Below are 21719 nucleotides of genomic sequence, written 5' to 3' on the forward strand. Positions count from 1 at the left end.
CTCTCTCTCTCTCCCTTCCCTCCCGGAGGACCTGAGCATTGGGACCTAGGACCATGCTACCTGTCCCAGACCTGCTGTTTTCAACTCTCTAGAGACAGCAGGAGCGGTAGACATACTCTGAATGATCGGCTATGAAAAGCCAACTGACATTTACTCCTGAGGTGCTGACCTGTTGCACCCTCGACAACCGCTGTGATTATTATTATCTGACCCTGCAGGTCATCTATGAACATTTGAACATCTTGGCCATGATCTGTTATAATCTCCACCCGGCACAGCCAGAAGAGGACTGGCCACCCCTCAGAACCTGGTTCCTCTCTAGGTTTCTTCCTAGGTTCCTGCCTTTCTAGGGAGTTTTTCCTAGCCACCGTGCTTCTACACCTGCATTGCTTGCTGTTTGGCGTTTTAGGCTGGGTTTCTGTACAGCACTTTGAGATATCAGCTGATGTACGAAGGGCTATATAAATACATTTGATTGAGTAGGAAATTGATTAGGGAGTTAAACATATATACTAGAACAAACATTTTCACAGGGAATTTTTTAAAAGTTTTACTCATTTTCTGAATCTGTTCACAGCAAGTTTGTCATCCTGACATAAAAGATTTAGTTTGAAAACTCTCTAGTTTAACAAGAACCATCAGTGGAGTTGAAGAAACAACTCTGTCTTTACTATATATATATATATATTATCTCATTGACAATATTGTCTTATTTTAGTAATACTGTGTTTTATTGATGCTCCTGTCTGTCTGTCTGTCTGTCTGTCTGTCTGTCTGTCTGTCTGTCAACTCTGTCTGTCTGTCTGTCTGTCTGTCTGTCTGTCTGTCTGTCTGTCTGTGTCTGTCTGTCTGTCTGTCTGTCTGTCTGTCTGTCTGTCTGTCTGTCTGTCTGTCTGTCTGTCTGTCTGCCTGCCTGCCTGTCTGTCTGTCTGTCTGTCTGTCTGTCTGTCTGTCTGTCTGTCTGTCTGTCTGTCTGTCTGTCTGTCTGTGTCTGTCTGTCTGTCTGTCAAGTTATTTTGACTGGATCTGGGGCGACAGGTAACCTAGCGGTTAAGAGTGTTGGGCCAGTAACCAAAAGGTCAATGGTTCATGTCCCTGAACCGACTATGTTCCCTTGAGCAAGGCACTTAACCCTAATTGCTCTGGATAAGAGCGTCTGCTAAATGACTCAATTGTAAATCTAGTATCACTGACTTATCGACGAGTGACATCTTGTGTGGATGTCATCAACGAGTGACATCTTGTGTGGATGTCATCAACGAGTGACATCTTGTGTGGATGTCATCAACGAGTGACATCTTGTGTGGATGTCATCAACGAGTGACATCTTGTGTTGATGAGTCATTGAGAGGAGTGGCAATGGAAGTAATTTGTTTACGTTACATCTTAAGCAAATGAATAATGCAAAGCACTATCTGAGTCCTAGGTAGGTAGTGCACAGTAACTATGCTACCAACAATACACAGCGTAATAGACCTTAGCGCTCCTTCCAGTATCCCTCTGAGAGATCCCTGGCTTCACACAGCGCTTAGACACACAGACACACGCACAATAACCAAGCAAAGGACGTGACTATGAAAAGAAAAGTATTTAATTCACCAACAAACAAAGAGAGAGGAGAGAGGAGAAGGACAGAGAGAGAGAGAGAGGAGAAGGACAGAGAGAGAAGAGAGACAGAAAGAGAGAGAGAGGAGAAGGACAGAGAGAGAAGAGAGACAGAAAGAGAAAGAGAGGAGAAGGACAGAGAGAGAGAGGAGAGGACAGAGAGAGAAGAGAGACAGAAAGAGAAAGAGAGGAGAAGGACAGAGAGAGAAGAGAGACAGAAAGAGAGAGAGAGGAGAGAGAGAAAGAGAGAGCGAGAAAGAGAGACAGAAAGAGAGGAGAGGACAGAGAGAGAGGAGAGGACAGAGAGAGAGAGGAGAGGACAGAGAGAGAGAGGAGAGGACAGAGAGAGAGAGGAGAGCACAGAGAGAGAGAGGAGAGGACAGAGATAGAGAGGAGAGGACAGAGAGAGAGAGGAGAGGACAGAGAGAGAGAGGAGAGGACAGAGAGAGAGAGGAGAGGACAGAGAGAGAGAGAGGAGAGCACAGAGAGAGAGAGGAGAGGACAGAGAGAGGAGAGGACAGAGGGGGGGGGGGGGGGGAGTGAAAAAAACTGAGTAGCGAGAAAGAGAATACAGAGATAGTGAAAGCGAGAGCCCCTTACTCCCTCCCCCCTCCATCCCTCCTTCCCTCCCCCCTCTATCCCTCCTTCCCTCCCTCCATGCAGTTGTTTTTCCCCCAGGAGGAAGTGGAGGCCATGGAGGGAGGGAGAGTAGGAGAGGTGGGAAGGAGGAGAGGGGCCTCATTAACTGTTTCAGCTGAGCTGGAGTCTTTGGCGTATCAACAAGCCAGCCCTCTGTTTGCTACCCTTTTATGGGGCCTGACAGCCAGGCTCCAAATGGCTGCCATTCCCATGATACCTCTGTTTTTATAGGCCAGTCAACACATATTAGACCGAGCCTGCCTAGCTGCCTCTCTGCCTGCCCGTCTCACTGCCTTTCTGTCTGTCTCACTGTCTCCCTGCATTTCTCCCTCCATGTCTGTCTGTCAGTCTACCTGCCTTGCTCCTTGTCTGTCTATCTGCCTGCCTGCCTGTCTCCCTGCATTTCTCCCTCCCTCCCTGTCTGTCAGTCTACCTGCCTTGCTCCTTGTCTGTCTGTCTGCCTGCCTGCCTGTCTCCCTGACTTTCTCACTGTCTGCCTGCTTGTTTCCCTGCGTTTCTGCCTGCTAGCTCCATGAAGACGGCAGGTGGCCTTGCGTTCAAGAGAGTTGGGCCAGTTGCATTACAGTTGGCTAGCTAGCTAGCGTTGACTTTCCACTTTTAATTAACCCAACCCCTCCGAAAGACACATATTCAGGTTTTTTGGTAAAGTGTGAGGGCTTGCCACACAGGAAGCCTGTGGAGCTGTTGTAGTGGGGAGTTAAGTGCCTGTCTGTCTCCAGCTGCCAGACAGATTTTTCCTGTTGTATCCGGGATTCAAACTGGCAACCCTCCTGTTACTGGCTTGCCTCTCTTACCGCTAGGCTACCTGCCGCCCCCATCTATGTGTCTATCTATCCAGATCGGGGCAGTTCTTCTTCCCCTTTTGTTCTGTCCTGGTCTTCCTCCTCCTGTTGTCAGTTAGTTCTGTCCTGGTCTTCCTCCTCCTGTTGTCAGTTAGATATGTCCAGACAGGGCAGATCTAACTCCTCCTCTTTTATTTATTTAACCTTTTATTTAACTTGGCAAGTCAGTTAAGAACAAATTCTTATTTACAATGACGGCCTACCGGGGAACAGTGGGTTAACTGCCTTGTTCAGGGGTAGAACGACAGATTTGTACCTTGTCAGCTCGGGGATTCTATCTAGCAACCTTTTCGGTTACTAGTCCAACGCTCTACCCACTAGGCTACCTGCTGGTTACTAGTCCAACACTAACCACTAGGCTACCTGCTGGTCACTGGCCCAACGCTCTAACCACTAGGCTACCTGCTGGTTACTGGCCCATGCTCGAACCAATAGGCTACCTGCTGGTTACTGGCCCAACGCTCTAACCACTAGGCTACCTGCTGGTTACTAGTCCAACACTCTAACCACTAGGCTACCTGCTGGTTACTAGTCCAACACTCTAACCACTAGACTACCTGCTGGTTACTAGTCCAACACTCTAACCACTAGGCTACCTGCTGGTTACTAGGCCAACGCTCTAACCATTAGGCTACCTGCTGGTTACTAGTCCAACACTCTAACCACTAGGCTACCTGCTGGTTACTAGTCCAACGCTCTAACCACTAGGCTACCTGCTGGTTACTAGTCCAACGCTCTAACCACTAGGCTACCTGCTGGTTACTAGTCCAACGCTCTAACCACTAGGCCACCTGCTGGTTACTAGTCCAACACATGTGAGGCAGCAGTAGTTATATAGATGTGAGGGACAGCAGTAGTTGTATAGATGTGAGAGAGGCAGCAGTACCTGTATAGATGTCAGAGGGGCAGCAGTAGTTGTATAGATGTGAGGGGCAGCAGTAGTTGTATAGATGTGAGGGGCAGCAGTAGTTATATAGATGTGAGGGGCAGCAGTAGTTATATAGATGTGAGGGGCAGCAGTAGTTGTATAGATGTGAGGGGCAGCAGTAGTTGTATAGATGTGAGGGACAGCAGTAGTTGTATAGATGTTATAGGGGCAGCAGTAGTTGTATAGATGTGAGGGACAGCAGTAGTTATATAGATGTGAGGGGGCAGCAGTAGTTGTATAGATGTTATAGGGGCAGCAGTAGTTGTATAGATGTGAGGGACAGCAGTAGTTATATAGATGTGAGGGACAGCAGTAGTTATATAGATGTTATAGGGACAGCAGTAGTTATATAGATGTTATAGGGACAGCAGTAGTTATATAGATGTGAGGGACAGCAGTAGTTATATAGATGTTATAGGGACAGCAGTAGTTATATAGATGTGAGGGACAGCAGTAGTTATATAGATGTTATAGGGACAGCAGTAGTTATATAGATGTGAGGGACAGCAGTAGTTATGTAGATGTTATAGGGACAGCAGTAGTTATATAGATGTGAGGGACAGCAGTAGTTATATAGATGTGAGAGGGGCAGCAGTAGTTGTATAGATGTGAGGGGCAGCAGTAGTTGTATAGATGTTATAGGGGCAGCAGTAGTTGTATAGATGTGAGGGGCAGCAGTAGTTATATAGATGTGAGGGGCAGCAGTAGTTGTATAGATGTGAGGGACAGCAGTAGTTATATAGATGTGAGGGGCAGCAGTAGTTGTATAGATGTGAGGGACAGCAGTAGTTGTATAGATGTGAGGGACAGCAGTAGTTGTATAGATGTTATAGGGGCAGCAGTAGTTGTATAGATGTGAGGGACAGCAGTAGTTATATAGATGTGAGGGGGCAGCAGTAGTTGTATAGATGTTATAGGGGCAGCAGTAGTTGTATAGATGTGAGGGACAGCAGTAGTTATATAGATGTGAGGGACAGCAGTAGTTATATAGATGTTATAGGGACAGCAGTAGTTATATAGATGTTATAGGGACAGCAGTAGTTATATAGATGTGAGGGACAGCAGTAGTTATATAGATGTTATAGGGACAGCAGTAGTTATATAGATGTGAGGGACAGCAGTAGTTATATAGATGTTATAGGGACAGCAGTAGTTATATAGATGTGAGGGACAGCAGTAGTTATGTAGATGTTATAGGGACAGCAGTAGTTATATAGATGTGAGGGACAGCAGTAGTTATATAGATGTGAGAGGGGCAGCAGTAGTTGTATAGATGTGAGGGGCAGCAGTAGTTGTATAGATGTTATAGGGGCAGCAGTAGTTGTATAGATGTGAGGGGCAGCAGTAGTTATATAGATGTGAGGGGCAGCAGTAGTTGTATAGATGTGAGGGACAGCAGTAGTTATATAGATGTGAGGGGCAGCAGTAGTTGTATAGATGTGAGGGACAGCAGTAGTTATATAGATGTGAGGGGGCAGCAGTAGTTGTATAGATGTTATAGGGGCAGCAGTAGTTGTATAGATGTGAGGGGCAGCAGTAGTTGTATAGATGTTATAGGGGCAGCAGTAGTTGTATAGATGTGAGGGGCATCAGTAGTTGTATAGATGTGAGGGGCAGCAGTAGTTGTATAGATGTTATAGGGGCAGCAGTAGTTGTATAGATGTGAGGGACAGCAGTAGTTATATAGATGTGAGGGGCAGCAGTAGTTGTATAGATGTGAGGGACAGCAGTAGTTATATAGATGTGAGGGGCAGCAGTAGTTGTATAGATGTGAGGGACAGCAGTAGTTGTATAGATGTGTGAGGGGCAGCAGTAGTTATATAGATGTGAGAGGGGCAGCAGTAGTTGTATAGATGTTATAGGGGCAGCAGTGCCCGTATAGATGTTATAGGGGCAGCAGTAGTTGTATAGATGTGAGAGGGGCAGCAGTAGTTGTATAGATGTTATAGGGGCAGCAGTAGTTGTATAGATGTTATAGGGGCAGCAGTGCCCGTATAGATGTTATAGGGGCAGCAGTAGTTGTATAGATGTGAGAGGGGCAGCAGTAGTTGTATAGATGTTATAGGGGCAGCAGTGCCCGTATAGATGTTATAGGGGCAGCAGTAGTTGTATAGATGTGAGAGGGGCAGCAGTAGTTGTATAGATGTTATAGGGGCAGCAGTGCCCGTATAGATGTTATAGGGGCAGCAGTAGTTGTATAGATGTTATAGGGGCAGCAGTAGTTGTATAGATGTGAGGGGCAGCAGTACCTGTATAGATGAGAGGGGCAGCAGTACCTGTATAGATGTGAGGGGCAGCAGTAGTTGTATAGATGTGAGAGGGGCAGCAGTAGTTGTATAGATGTTATAGGGGCAGCAGTAGTTGTATAGATGTGAGGGGCAGCAGTACCTGTATAGATGAGAGGGGCAGCAGTACCTGTATAGATGAGAGGGGCAGCAGTACCTGTATAGATGTGAGGGGCAGCAGTAGTTGTATAGATGTGAGGGGCAGCAGTAGTTGTATAGATGTGAGGGGCAGCAGTAGTTGTATAGATGTGAGGGGCAGCAGTAGTTGTATAGATGTGAGGGGCAGCAGTAGTTGTATAGATGTGAGGGGCAGCAGTAGTTGTATAGATGAGAGGGGCAGCAGTACCTGTATAGATGTGAGGGGCAGCAGTAGTTGTATAGATGTGAGGGGCAGCAGTAGTTGTATAGATGTGCGAGGGGCAGCAGTAGTTCTGCACATGTGAGAGGGGCAGCAGTAATTCTGTAGATGTGAGAGGGGCAGCAGTAGTTGTATAGATGTGAGAGGGGCAGCAGTAGTTGTATAGATGTGAGAGGGGCAGCAGTAGTTGTATACATGTGAGAGGGGCAGCAGTACCTGTATAGATGTGAGGGGCAGCAGTAGTTGTATAGATGTGAGAGAGGCAGCAGTAGTTGTATAGATGTGAGAGGGGCAGCAGTACCTGTATAGATGTGAGAGGGGCAGCAGTAGTTATATAGATGTGAGAGGGGCATCAGTAGTTGTATAGATGTGAGGGGCAGCAGTAGTTGTATAGATGTTATAGGGGCAGCAGTAGTTGTATAGATGTGAGAGGGGCAGCAGTACCTGTATAGATGTGAGGGGCAGCAGTAGTTATATAGATGTGAGAGGGGCAGCAGTAGTTGTATAGATGTGAGAGGGGCAGCAGTACCTGTATAGATGTGAGAGGGGCAGCAGTAGTTATATAGATGTGAGAGGGGCAGCAGTAGTTGTATAGATGTGAGGGGCAGCAGTAGTTGTATAGATGTTATAGGGGCAGCAGTAGTTGTATAGATGTGAGGGACAGCAGTAGTTATATAGATGTGAGGGGCAGCAGTAGTTATATAGATGTGAGGGACAGCAGTAGTTATATAGATGTGAGGGACAGCAGTAGTTATATAGATGTGAGGGGCAGCAGTAGTTATATAGATGTGAGGGACAGCAGTAGTTATATAGATGTGAGGGGCAGCAGTAGTTGTATAGATGTGAGGGGCAGCAGTAGTTGTATAGATGTGAGAGGGGCAGCAGTAGTTATATAGATGTGGGAGGGGCAGCAGTAATTCTGTACATGTGAGAGGGGCAGCAGTAATTCTGTAGATGTGAGAGGGGCAGCAGTACCCGTGTCGATGTGAGAGGTGAAACCATGTCTCTTGTCAAGGAATCGTCTTGGAGAAATGGCATGCAGCTTTCAATCTGGCTGTAGACTAACTATTTATTGCCTTTCTAATGCCGCTGGTTTCACATTCCCTCCTTCTGTAAACATGTCAGAGACTTGCCAAGGCCAACAACAACATCACATCACTGAATATACACATGACTACACATAGCTGTATTTATGGTTCAACCTCCCTGTATTAAGTCATACATCAGCTGTGTACAACTCAAACCATCTGGTAGCGTAGATAGGGTTTCTTCAGACACGGCATAGACGGACAAGCTTTGTGCTTGTTCAAACCTGCTCTACATCTTGTTTGGTTGTCTCTGGTTGTAGAAAATCTTTTTCACCCCCCAGAGGCAAGATTGAGTGATTGGACCAAAAACCTAATGGCTCAAACAAGTAACGCATTATCCAACAAGGGTTGATAAAAAAAAAAAAACATGAGCACTTCCTAGAATAGACTTTCCAAGAACGTATGATTGCTGTAACTGCTACAAATATCGACCTACTAAAAAATATTCTGTGGACATCTGAGGGTTAAACCTGGATTGGGGTGATTGGTTGATTGGCTGATCCACTTGGGACTCCAGTGCGATTAGGAAATAAACTGAAGCTAGCCTTAGCCTAGTAGCGATGTGGCTAGCAGTGCCACCTGAAGCTAACCTTTATCTTAGTAGCAATGTGGCGAACAGTGCCACCTGAAGCCTACTTGTATTGGAGTAGAGCCTACATGTATTGTAGTGTTAGCCTACATGTATTGGAGTGTTAGCCTACATGTATTGGAGTTTCAGCCTACATGTATTGTAGTGTTAGCCTACGTGTATTGGAGTTTCAGCCTACATGTATTGGAGTTTCAGCCTACATGTATTGTAGTGTTAGCCTACGTGTATTGGAGTTTCAGCCTACATGTATTGGAGTTTCAGCCTACATGTATTGGAGTTTCAGCCTACATGTATTGGAGTGTTAGCCTACGTGTATTGGAGTTTCAGCCTACATGTATTGGAGTGTTAGCCTACATGTATTGGAGTTTCAGCCTACATGTATTGGAGTTTCAGCCTACATGTATTGGAGTTTCAGCCTACATGTATTGGAGTGTTAGCCTACGTGTATTGGAGTTTCAGCCTACATGTATTGGAGTGTTAGCCTACATGTATTGGAGTGTTAGCCTACATGTATTGGAGTTTCAGCCTACATGTATTGGAGTTTCAGCCTACATGTATTGGAGTGTTAGCCTACATGTATTGGAGTGTTAGCCTACATGTATTGGAGTTTCAGCCTACATGTATTGGAGTTTCAGCCTACATGTATTGTAGTGTTAGCCTACGTGTATTGGAGTAGAGCCTACAAGTATTGGAGTGTTAGCCTACATGTATTGGAGTTTCAGCCTACATGTATTGTAGTGTTAGCCTACGTGTATTGGAGTAGAGCCTACAAGTATTGGAGTGTTAGCCTACATGTATTGGAGTAGAGCCTACAAGTATTGGAGTGTTAGCCTACATGTATTGGAGTAGAGCCTACAAGTATTGGAGTGTTAGCCTACATGTATTGGAGTTTCAGCCTCCATGTACTGGAGTGTTTTCCTACATGTACCCTAGCTTCCCTGCCTCATGCGCTCCCTCACTAATCTGTTGTTTTAGCTCTGTGATCCCCTTAGTGATCTCTGACCAACTAAGGAATCCAGAAGTTGCATTCCAAATGGCACTTGTCCAGAGCACATGAGGCTCTGTTCAAAAGCAATGCACTATACAGGGAACAGGGTGCAGTTTTGAGACGCAGCCCAGGAACAGTTAGCAGAGCAGTAAGCAGAGCTCTACCACAGAGCCATGATGCTGCTGGATGTGGGTCAGTCCCAAATAGAAACAGAGTGTCAGCAAGCTCCTGTTAGATTTCACAGCACTGATTCCTCAGCTGATAAAAGAGGATCCCATTACAGACCAGACCAAGGCTGCATTCTTTAAGACACTGACATGGTTTTGTATGGATTATATAGGTTTGGCATTTAAAGCTAGAATTCTTCATTTTAACGATAACAAAGTGGACACCCAGCCTAGGTTTTGGCAAAAAGCTGAGCTGGAATTTTTATTACCAATATCATAATTCATAGGTCATTTTGATGCAAGTACTGGCCCGTTTAAACCATGTTTTAAGGCTATACAGTGTTTGTTTACATTTACTTTGTTTAGTAAAACAAGTTTATATCTTGGGTTCTCATGGAGTGTGCAATTTGAACTAAAGCTCATGAGGAATTTATAAATTATATTCTTCCCAAAAAAAAGGGATCTATGGTTACTGTAGATATCATTAAATAATAAAAATGGATGTAGCAATTTAGGATTCTAGATTTAAGAAAGATTGTCAATCTAACCCCCTCCCTGGGCCAAGTCTAACCCCCTCCCTGGGCCAAGTCAAACCCACTCCCTGGGCCGAGTCTAACCCCCTCCCTGGGCCGGGTCTAACCCCCTCCCTGGGCCGGGTCTAACCCCCTCCCTGGGCCGGGTCTAACCCCCTCCCTGGGCCGGGTCTAACCCCCTCCCTGGGTCGAGTCTAATCCCCTCCCTGGGCCGGGTCTAACCCCCTCCCTGGGCCGAGTCTAACCCCCTCCCTGGGCCGGGTCTAACCCCCTCCCTGGGCCGAGTCTAACCCCCTCCCTGGGCCGGGTCTAACCCCCTCCCTGGGCCACATGGGTCTTCTTGACGCCAAAAACAAGTCCACTGTTGACCACTCTTTTAAGTGCTTTAACTCCCTCCTTTCCCTCCAGAATCATACAGCCTCCATTGACCTCTTGTCTTGTCTTTTTTTCTTTCCAAAGGGGTTAATATTGATCTATCATCCTCCATGTGAAGCCGCTTCAATAATCCTCTATCCTCTCCTCCCAGCGAGCGTGGCTCTTGCTACGCGGCCGACCGGACATTTGTCAGGAAGGAGCGTTGATGGGCTGTGAATGAAATTGGTCAAGAAAAAAAAAAAATACCCATTACCTTGTCAGAATTCTATTTTTACGTCATTAGGCCGTATTCGGGGAGAATGGGATTATGTCCACGGGCTGATGGAGATGCCTACCGCCTTATAGTGGGGGCAGTAAATAATGATTGGCTATAGAGGAGTCCTAGCCACTAGGTCTTACTCAGTCATATCATTATTTTATAAAGAGACACCAGAATTTCCAACTGATGTAAGAGAGTGGGGGTGGGGGTGGGGGGGGGGGGGGTCAGATGTGTTTGTGTTGTATGTGGAGTAAATTGATCAGAATGTATTATCATTTATAATAAGAGGTTTCATCTTCATTCTTCGCTCTCATACCATTGAGGCCAAATAGAAATGGAGGGGGACTAAGCCCCCCCCCCCCCCCCCCCCCCCCTCATAAATTACACCCTAGAAGAAGTTATAACCTTCCTTTGTTTGTGCAATGTTGTTCCTCCGTGCTATCTGAGCAGGGAAAACAAAGAAAGGAAGCCCAACTGTTTCCTTCTAAATACCAGAGGATCTATATAGCGTGTTTTAGGAACTATATCAGGTTTGTATTGATTCTAACTACACTTTCAATCTGAATTTACTGATTTTTTTTTTCCTGATCCTGGCGATAGAGCAGCTGAGGCCCAGGCTTTGGGTGGAGGATTCCTCTTTATTACAGTTAAAATGACGACGGATATGGCTTTAACGGTATTAATCAACTGCTGTGTCGTCTCCCTATTGCCTTTTCTCTTTCAGTTCACACTTTTCGCTGAGGTGTTCGGCAGCAAACCATGGGAACCCCCTCGCTTGCTAAAGACAATCTATTTCCCTCTGCCAATTAGCTCAGAATTTCCAGTAATAGATTTTCATTCACAACAAAAAAGACACATTGATGCATAATCTCTTATTCTATTCGTCTTCTTCTACAGATGGGTTATAGGTGGACACAAGGATGGACTGTCTGCTATCCAACGGAATCAAACTAAATGACACAGGAAATAGGAAATAACTCGGCCTCGGATGAAGGCGGCGAGCGCCAGTACCACTTCGGGAGGGAAAACAAAAGACCCCATGGCCATTTTCATGAAGAATGTCCGAGGAAAGGACAAGAGACCATCAAAGACATTTATGGGGGAAAAAAAGGAAAACATTGTTTTCCTCTCTTTTAAATTCTGTTGTTTAAAGGACATTGCAATGGCCAATGACCTCGAGAGTGGAATGCAGTGGGAAAATAAAAGGGTCTGTCACTGCCTGGGAAAAAGATCAGGTTCCAGGATTCAATAAATACAATGAGGCAATCCTACTTTCTTCACACAATAATCAAAGGACCATTTTTTTCGACCACCGCATTCTAAGTGAATGAAAAAGGCGATAGCTTTTCATGCCATTGTTGTATTAAGGTCAGAGTGGGCATTCCATTAGGTGTTGTAAGAAGGTCAGAGTGGGCATTCCATTAGGTGTTGTATTAAGGTCAGAGTGGGCATTCCATTAGGTGTTGTATTAAGGTCAGAGTGGGCATTCCATTAGGTGTTGTATTAAGGTCAGAGTGGGCATTCCATTAGGTGTTATATTAAGGTCAGAGTGGGCATTCCATTAGGTGTTATATTAAGGTCAGAGTGGGCATTCCATTAGGTGTTGTAAGAAGGTCAGAGTGGGCATTCCATTAGGTGTTGTAAGAAGGTCAGAGTGGGCATTCCATTAGGTGTTGTATTAAGGTCAGAGTGGGCATTCCATTAGGTGTTGTATTAAGGTCAGAGTGGGCATTCCATTAGGTGTTGTATTAAGGTCAGAGTGGGCATTCCATTAGGTGTTATATTAAGGTCAGAGTGGGCATTCCATTAGGTGTTATATTAAGGTCAGAGTGGGCATTCCATTAGGTGTTGTAAGAAGGTCAGAGTGGGCATTCCATTAGGTGTTGTAAGAAGATCAGAGTGGGCATTCCATTAGGTGTTATATTAAGGTCAGAGTGGGCATTCCATTAGGTGTTGTAAGAAGGTCAGAGTAGGCATTCCATTAGGTGTTATATTAAGGTCAGAGTGGGCATTCCATTAGGTGTTATATTAAGGTCAGAGTGGGCATTCCAGTAGGTGGTATATTAAGGTCAGAGTGGGCATTCCATTAGGTGTTGTAAGAAGGTCAGAGTGGGCATTCCATTAGGTGTTGTATTAAGGTCAGAGTGGGCATTCCATTAGGTGTTATATTAAGGTCAGAGTGGGCATTCCATTAGGTGTTATATTAAGGTCAGAGTGGGCATTCCATTAGGTGTTGTAAGAAGGTCAGAGTGGGCATTCCATTAGGTGTTGTATTAAGGTCAGAGTGGGCATTCCATTAGGTGTTATATTAAGGTCAGAGTGGGCATTCCATTAGGTGTTGTAAGAAGGTCAGAGTGGGCATTCCATTAGGTGTTATATTAAGGTCAGAGTGGGCATTCCATTAGGTGTTGTAAGAAGGTCAGAGTGGGCATTCCATTAGGTGTTGTAAGAAGGTCAGAGTGGGCATTCCATTAGGTGTTATATTAAGGTCAGAGTGGGCATTCCATTAGGTGTTGTATTAAGGTCAGAGTGAGCATTCCATTAGGTGTTATATTAAGGTCAGAGTGGGCATTCCATTAGGTGTTGTATTAAGGTCAGAGTGGGCATTCCATTAGGTGTTGTATTAAGGTCAGAGTGGGCATTCCATTAGGTGTTATATTAAGGTCAGAGTGGGCATTCCATTAGGTGTTATATTAAGGTCAGAGTGGGCATTCCATTAGGTGTTGTATTAAGGTCAGAGTGGGCATTCCATTAGGTGTTGTAAGAAGGTCAGAGTGGGCATTCCATTAGGTGTTGTATTAAGGTCAGAGTGGGCATTCCATTAGGTGTTGTAAGAAGGTCAGAGTGGGCATTCCATTAGGTGTTATATTAAGGTCAGAGTGGGCATTCCATTAGGTGTTGTATTAAGGTCAGAGTGAGCATTCCATTAGGTGTTATATTAAGGTCAGAGTGGGCATTCCATTAGGTGTTGTATTAAGGTCAGAGTGGGCATTCCATTAGGTGTTGTATTAAGGTCAGAGTGGGCATTCCATTAGGTGTTATATTAAGGTCAGAGTGGGCATTCCATTAGGTGTTATATTAAGGTCAGAGTGGGCATTCCATTAGGTGTTGTATTAAGGTCAGAGTGGGCATTCCATTAGGTGTTGTAAGAAGGTCAGAGTGGGCATTCCATTAGGTGTTGTATTAAGGTCAGAGTGGGCATTCCATTAGGTGTTATATTAAGGTCAGAGTGGGCATTCCATTAGTTGTTGTATTAAGGTCAGAGTGGGCATTCCATTAGGTGTTGTATTAAGGTCAGAGTGAGCATTCCATTAGGTGTTGTATTAAGGTCAGAGTGGGCATTCCATTAGGTGTTGTATTAAGGTCAGAGTGGGCATTCCATTAGGTGTTGTATTAAGGTCAGAGTGGGCATTCCATTAGGTGTTGTAAGAAGGTCAGAGTGGGCATTCCATTAGGTGTTGTATTAAGGTCAGAGTGGGCATTCCATTAGGTGTTATATTAAGGTCAGAGTGGGCATTCCATTAGGTGTTATATTAAGGTCAGAGTGGGCATTCCATTAGGTGTTATATTAAGGTCAGAGTGGGCATTCCATTAGGTGTTATATTAAGGTCAGAGTGGGCATTCCATTTGACGTTAGGGTCGTTTGCAGGATAATGTCCAGAAGACTTCTTAGCTTGTCATCATACATTTCCTTACAGAGCAGTATGGAATTAGTTTTTCACAACAGTGAACAATTCAAACTATTTAACCCTGAATAATAAATTCTGATTTACATAATGCCCACTAAGCAGTTGATTTTTTTAATCCTTTACTTAACCATCGAAGTCATACTGAGATGTAGAAATATTTTTTTGTACTACCTGCCCTGTACTTTTTTGTACGCCTGATATTTGTCGTTTTACTATCCTGTCTCTGCAACACTAGAACCGTCAAGTCTTTCAATCTTACCCTTTTCATTTTTGTAATTTCAATAACTTTATTTAAATAAAAAGCCATGAGCCCACCTGTCCCTGTGTGTATTTTACACTCTAAGTGTCTACGTTGAGATGAATATCATGAAAATATTACAACGTTTCAGAACATTTCATCCTCAAAGCGCCACTTAGTGTGTTGTGAAATGAATGTCAAGTCATATTTTAAATTATATATATCTGCCTTATTGCTGGACCCCAAGAATAGTAGCTGCTGCCTTGGCAGGAACTAATGGGGATCCCATAATAAACCCCAGGAAGAGTAGCTGCTGCCTTGTCAGGAACAAATGGGGATCCATAATAAACCCCCAGGAAGAGTAGCTGCTGCCTTGTCAGGAACTAATGGGGATCTATAATAAACCCCAGGAAGAGTAGCTGCTGCCTTGGCAGGAACTAATGGGGATCTATAATAAACCCCAGGAAGAGTAGCTGCTGCCTTGGCAGGAACTAATGGGGATCTATAATAAACCCCAGGAAGAGTAGCTGCTGCCTTGGCAGGAACTAATGGGGATCTATAATAAACCCCAGGAAGAGTAGCTGCTGCCTTGGCAGGAACTAATGGGGATCTATAATAAACCCCAGGAAGAGTAGCTGCTGCCTTGGCAGGAACTAATGGGGATCCCGCAGGAACTAATGGGGATCTATAATAAACCCCAAGAATAGTAGCTGCTGCCTTGGCAGGAACTAATGGGGATCTATAATAAACCCCAGGAAGAGTAGCTGCTGCCTTGGCAGGAACTAATGGGGATCTATAATAAACCCCAGGAAGAGTAGCTGCTGCCTTGTCAGGAACTAATGGGGAGCCATAATAAACCCCAGGAAGAGTAGCTGCTGCTTTGGCAAGAACTAATGGGGATCCCATAATAAACCCCAGGAAAGTAGCTGCTGCCTTGGCAGGAACTAATGGGGATCCATAATAAACCCCAGGAAGAGTAGCTGCTGCCTTGGCAGGAACTAATGGGGATCCATAATAAACCCCCAGGAAAAGTAGCTGCTGCCTTGGCAGGAACTAATGGGGATACATAATAAAACCCCGGAAGAGTAGCTTCTGCCTTGGCAGGAACTAATGGGGATCCATAATAAACCCCAGGAAGAGTAGCTGCTGCCCTGGCAGGAACTAATGGGGATCCATAATAAACCCCAGGAAGAGTAGCTGCTGCCTTGGCAGGAACTAATGGGGATCCATAATAAACCCCAGGAAGAGTAGCTGCTGACTTGGCAGGAACTAATAGGGATCCATAATAAACCCCAGGAAGAGTAGCTGCTGCCTTGGCAGGAACTAATGGGGATCCATAATAAACCCCAGGAAGAGTATCTGCTGCCTTGGCAGGAGCTAATGGGGATCCCTAATAAACCCCTGGAAGCACAATAACTGTTTGCCGGGAGCTTCATGAAATGGGTTTCCATGGTTGAGCAGCCGCGCACAAGCCTAATATCACCATGTGCAATGCTAAGCGTCGGCTGGAATGGTGTAGTTCGCCGATATTGGCATCTGGAGCAGTGAAAATGCGTTCTCTGGAGTGATGAATCGCGATTCCCCATCTGGCAGTCCGACGAACAGATCTGGGTTTGGCAGATGCCAGGAGAACGCTACTTGCCCCAATGCATAGTGCCAACTATAAAGTTTGGCGGAGGACGAATAATGGTCTGGGGCTGTTTTTCATGGTTCTATCTTGGCCCCTTAGTTCCAGCGAAATCTTAACGCTACAGCATACAATGACATTCTAGACGATTCTGTGCTTCCAACTTTGTGGGAGCAGTTTGGGGAAGGCCCTTTCCTGTTTCAGCATGACAATGCGAGGTCCATACAGAATGGTTTGGAGATCGATGCGGAAGAACTTGACTAGAAAACACTCTAACGTTTCCAAAACTGTAAAGATATTGTCTGTGAGTATAACAGAACTGATGTTGAAAGCGAAAGCCTGAGAAAAATCCAATCCGGAAGTGCCCCAGGATTTGAAAGCGCTGCGTTCCAATGACTCCCAATATGGCTGTGAATGTAGATATAGATATTAGAAAAACACCTTGAGGATGGATTCTAAGCAACGTTTGCCATGTTTCTGTTGATATTATGGAGCTAATTTGGAATATTTTTCGGCCTTGTGGTAACCGCAATTTCCGGGCGATTTCTCAGCCAAACGTGAAGAACAAACGGAGCTGTTTCGCCTACAAAAATAATGAAAAAATAGCCAAAATGAACTTTGGCTATCTACCTGGGAGTCTCATGAGTGAAAACATCCGAAGTTCATCAAAGGTAAACAATTTAATTTGATTGCTTTTCTGATTTCCGTGACAAGGTTGCTTGCTGCTAGCAAGGCATAATGCTATGCTAGGCTATTATAAACTTACACAAATGCTTGTCTAGCCTTGGCTGTAAAGCATATTTAGAAAATCTGAGATGACAAGGTGATTAACAAAAGGCTAAGCTGTGTCTCAATATATTTCATTTGTGATTTTCATGAATAGGAAGATTTTCTAGGGATATTTATGTCCGCTGCGTTATGCTAATTAGTTTCAGGCGGTGATTACGCTCCCGGATCCGGGATGGATAGTATCAAGAGTGACCATGGTGATATTGTCTATATAAATGCCGCTGCCACTGTATTCAAGCCATTGGACCCAGTTTTTCAATGTACATTACGGGAGCTCAGTACACGTCACTTTGTATCAGAAAGTAGGCTGGCCTTGAAGTAGTGTAGTTGATGTGTATATAATAGATATGTATAGTGTAATTGATGTTTATATAGATAGGTATAGTGTCAATCACCGTATTCTTATCGGCAGACTCAACAGCCTTGGTTTCTCTAATGATTGCCTCACCTTGTTCACTAAAATACTTCTCAGATAGAGTTCAGTGTGTCAAATCGGAGGGCCTGACAGTCTCTATGGGGCTGCCACAGGGTTCAATTCTCGGGCCGACTCTTTTCTCTGTATATATCAATGATGTCGCTCTTGTTGCTGGTGATTCTTTGATCCACCTCTACACAGACGACACCATTCTGTATACGTCTGGCCCTTCTTTGGACACTGTGTTATTAACAAATCTCCAAACGAGCTTCAATGCCATACAACACACCTTCCGTGGCCTCCAACTGCTCTTAAACGCTAGTAAAACTAAATGCATGCTCATCAACCGATCGCTGCCCACACCTGCCTGCCCACCTAGCATCACTACTCTGGACGGTTCTGACTTAGAATATGTGGAGTCCTTCCAGACTCACATTAAGCATCTCCAATCAAAAGTTAAATCTAGAATTGGCTTCCTATTTCGCAACAAAGCCTCGTTCACACATGCTGCCAAACATACCCTCGTAAAACTGACCATCCTACTGATCCTTGACTTCGACGATGTCGTTTTCAAAATAGCCTCCAACACTCCACTCAGCAAACTGGATGCAGTCTATCACAGTGCCTTCCGTTTTGTCACCAAAACCCCATATACTACCCACCACTGCGACCTGTATGCTCTCGTTGGTTGGGCCTCGGTACATATTCGTCGCCAAACCCACTGGCTCCAGGTCATCTATAAGTCTTTGCTTGGTTAAGCCCCGCCTTATCTCAGCTCACTGGTCACCATAGCAACACCCACCTGTAGCACGCGCTCCAGCAGGTATATTTCACTGGTCATCCTAAAAGCCAATTCCTCTTTGGCCATCTTTCCTTCCAGTTCTCTGCTGCCAATGACTGGAACGAATTGCAAAAATCACTGAAGTTGGAGACATATCTCAACTCCCTCACTAACTTTAAGCATCAGCTGTCAGACCAGCTTACCAACCGCTGCAGCTGTACACAGCCCATCTGTAAATAGTCCATCCAATCAACTAACTACCTCATCCTCATATTTGTTTTTGATTTTCTGCTCTTTTGCACACCAGTATCTCTACTTGCACATTAATCTTCTGCACATCTATCACTCCAGTGTTAAGTTGGTAAATTGTAATTACTTCGCCACTATGGCCTATTTATTGCCTTACCTCCTTACTCCATTTGCACACACTGTATATAGATTTTTCTATTGTGTTATTGACTGTACGTTTGTTAATGTGTAACTCTGTGTTGTTGTTTTTCTCACACTGCTTTGCTTTATCTTAAAATGAAATAAAGTGATGTGTATGTAGGTATGTATAGTTTAATTGATGTGTGTGGGAAGGAATTAGTTAGAATAAATCCCACATTTCACTAGAAGCTACTGTGTTATTATCCTGACTAATATCCTATACTTTCTGTCTACCTCTCTCTCTCCCTCATCTCAACCTTTCTCCCTCTCCAAGACAATCATACTTACTCAAAACATACTTACATCATAAAATGACAACACTAAATGTCTCCCCTGTTGGCAGGCATTAAGTAGCCATAGTGTGACTGTGTTGTTAGGCATTAGGTAGCAATAGTGTGACTGTGTTGTTAGGCATTAAGTAGCCATAGTGTGACTGTGTTGTTAGGCATTAAGTAGCCATAGAGTGACTGTGTTGTCAGGCATTAAGTAGCCATAGTGTGACTGTGTTGTCAGGCACTAAGTAGCCATAGTGTGACTGTGTTGTCAGGCACTAAGTAGCCATAGTGTGACTGTGTTGTTAGGCATTAAGTAGCCATAGTGTGACTGTGTTGTCAGGCACTAAGTAGCCATAGTGTGACTGTGTGGTCAGGCACTAAGTAGCCATAGTGTGACTGTGTTGTCAGGTACTAAGTAGCCATATAGTGACTGTGTTGTCAGGCATTAAGTAGCCATAGTGTGACTGTGTTGTCAGGCACTAAGTAGCCATAGTGTGACTGTGTTGTTAGGCACTAAGTAGCCATAGTGTGACTGTGTTGTCAGGTACTAAGTAGCCATAGTGTGACTGTGTTGTCAGGCACTAAGTAGCCATAGTGTGACTGTGTTGTCAGGTACTAAGTAGCCATCGTGTGACTGTGTTGTCAGGCACTAAGTAGCCATAGTGTGACTGTGTTGTCAGGTACTAAGTAGCCATATAGTGACTGTGTTGTCAGGCATTAAGTAGCCATAGTGTGACTGGGTTGTCAGGCACTAAGTAGCCATAGTGTGACTGTGTTGTTAGGCATTAAGTAGCCATAGTGTGACTGTGGTGTCAGGTACTAAGTAGCCATAGAGTGACTGTGTCCCAGCTTCCTCTCTGGTGCACTGCCTTGTCCTAAACACATTTTAAAGGACAAAACAGATGATCATCACTTCAGTGGACAGGAAGGAAAGGAAGACACACAACCTGACCATACTATATCTATCCTATATCTCTCCTATATATATCCTATATCTATCCTATATCTCTCCTATATCTATCCTATATCTGTCCTATATCTATCCTGTATCTATCCTATATCTATCCTATATCTATCCTATATCTCTCCTATATCTCTCCTATATATATCCTATATCTCTCCTATATCTATCCTATATCTGTCCTATATCTATCCTATATCTCTCCTGTATCTATCCTATATCTATCCTATAGCTATCCTATATCTATCCTATATCTGTCCTATATCTATACTGTATCTATCCTATATCTATCCTATATCTATCCTATATCTCTCCTATATCTCTCCTATATATATCCTATATCTCTCCTATATCTATCCTATGTCTGTCCTATATCTATCCTATATCTCTCCTGTATCTATCCTATATCTATCCTATAGCTATCCTATATCTATCCTGTATCTATCCTATATCTATCCTATATCTCTCCTGTATCTGTCCTATATCTATCCTATATATCAATCTATCCGGCAGGGTAGCCTAGTCGTTAGAGTGGTGGACTAGTAACCGAAAAGTTACAAGTTCGAATCCCCGAGCTGACAAGGTAGTCTGTCGTACTGCCCCTGAACAAGGCAGTTAACCCACTGTTCCTAGGCCGTCATTGTAAATAAGAATATGTTCTTAACTGACTTGCCAAGTTAAATAAAGGTTAAAAACATCTGTCCTATAGCTATCCTGTATCTATCCTATAGTGATGATATATTTATCCTATAGGTAAAAGATAAACAGTCATTATAAAGTCACATCCCAAAAGCAGTAGCTCCAGTTTCCTTGTGTTTTCTATACGTAGAACATGACACCACAGCCAAACTCCACTTCGAATAGTTGATCCATTATTGGATTGATGGCTGAGTGTTACCTCACACCTCTCTATCTGCCAAAGAGGGTGTTGTCTTTCACAGAGAAGGGAGGGACGGAGAGGAGAGGAGAGGAGAGGAGAGGAGAGGAGAGGAGAGGAGAGGAAAGGAGAGGAAAGAGGAGAGGAGAGGAGAGGAGAGGAGGTAAGGGAAGAGTGAAACATAGCTGGTCAGCTTTTGTTAGTTAACCCAATGCTCCCTGTCACTCACTGCCTCAGGGGGTGGGCACTACGGCAGGCATCTAAGAGTCAATTGGTTGGTTGGTTGGCGGTTAAGGTGGAGGGGAGTGAAAGCGGTGTTAAGTGGGTGGGGGGTAAACGCAAGGCGAGTAAGGGGGTGGGGAAAGTAGGGGCGGGGTTACTGACCTCCTGAATCAGAGACGAGGAGCCGCCACCGATACCGACACTTGAATTTCCCAGCTTCCTCTCTGGTGCACTGCCTTGGCCTGACTGAACACATTTTAAAGGACAAAACAGATGATCATCTCTTCAGTGGACAGGAAGGAAAGGAAGACACGCAACAACAGCACATCCTGACCACATACTGACAACAACCTGAGCACATCCTGACCACATACTGACAACAACCTGACCATATACTGACAACAACCTGACCACATACTGACAACAACCTGACCACAACCTGACCACATACTGACAACGTCCTGACCACATACTGACAACAACCTGACCACATACTGACAACAACCTGACCATATACTGACAACAACCTGACAACAACCTGACCACATACTGACCACATACTGACCACATCCTGACCACAACCTGACAACAACCTGACCACAACCTGACAACATACTGACAACATCCTGACCACATACTGACAACAACCTGACCACAACCTGACCACATACTGACAACAACCTGACCACATACTGACCACATACTGACAACAACCTGACCACATACTGACCACATACTG

At 44.6% G+C, this 21719-nt stretch overlaps 1 protein-coding gene across 3 annotated transcripts in view; it reads right to left on the reverse strand.

Moving 5' to 3' along the window:
• LOC110536507 (AT-rich interactive domain-containing protein 3A) overlaps positions 1-21719 on the reverse strand; it is a 224887-nt gene that overhangs the window by 168581 nt on the left and 34587 nt on the right. For 2 of the 3 annotated variants that reach the window (XM_036936538.1, XM_036936536.1), the window contains exon 3: positions 21143-21226. The exons of the other annotated variant lie outside the window; for it this stretch is intronic. In XM_036936538.1, coding sequence (XP_036792433.1) covers positions 21143-21226 — 84 coding nt within the window. The remainder of the gene's footprint in view (positions 1-21142; positions 21227-21719) is intronic. 3 annotated transcript variants of the gene reach the window in all.

Source organism: Oncorhynchus mykiss, chromosome 11 (assembly GCF_013265735.2).
Source record: "Oncorhynchus mykiss isolate Arlee chromosome 11, USDA_OmykA_1.1, whole genome shotgun sequence".
NCBI classification, from domain to species: Eukaryota; Metazoa; Chordata; class Actinopteri; order Salmoniformes; family Salmonidae; genus Oncorhynchus; species Oncorhynchus mykiss.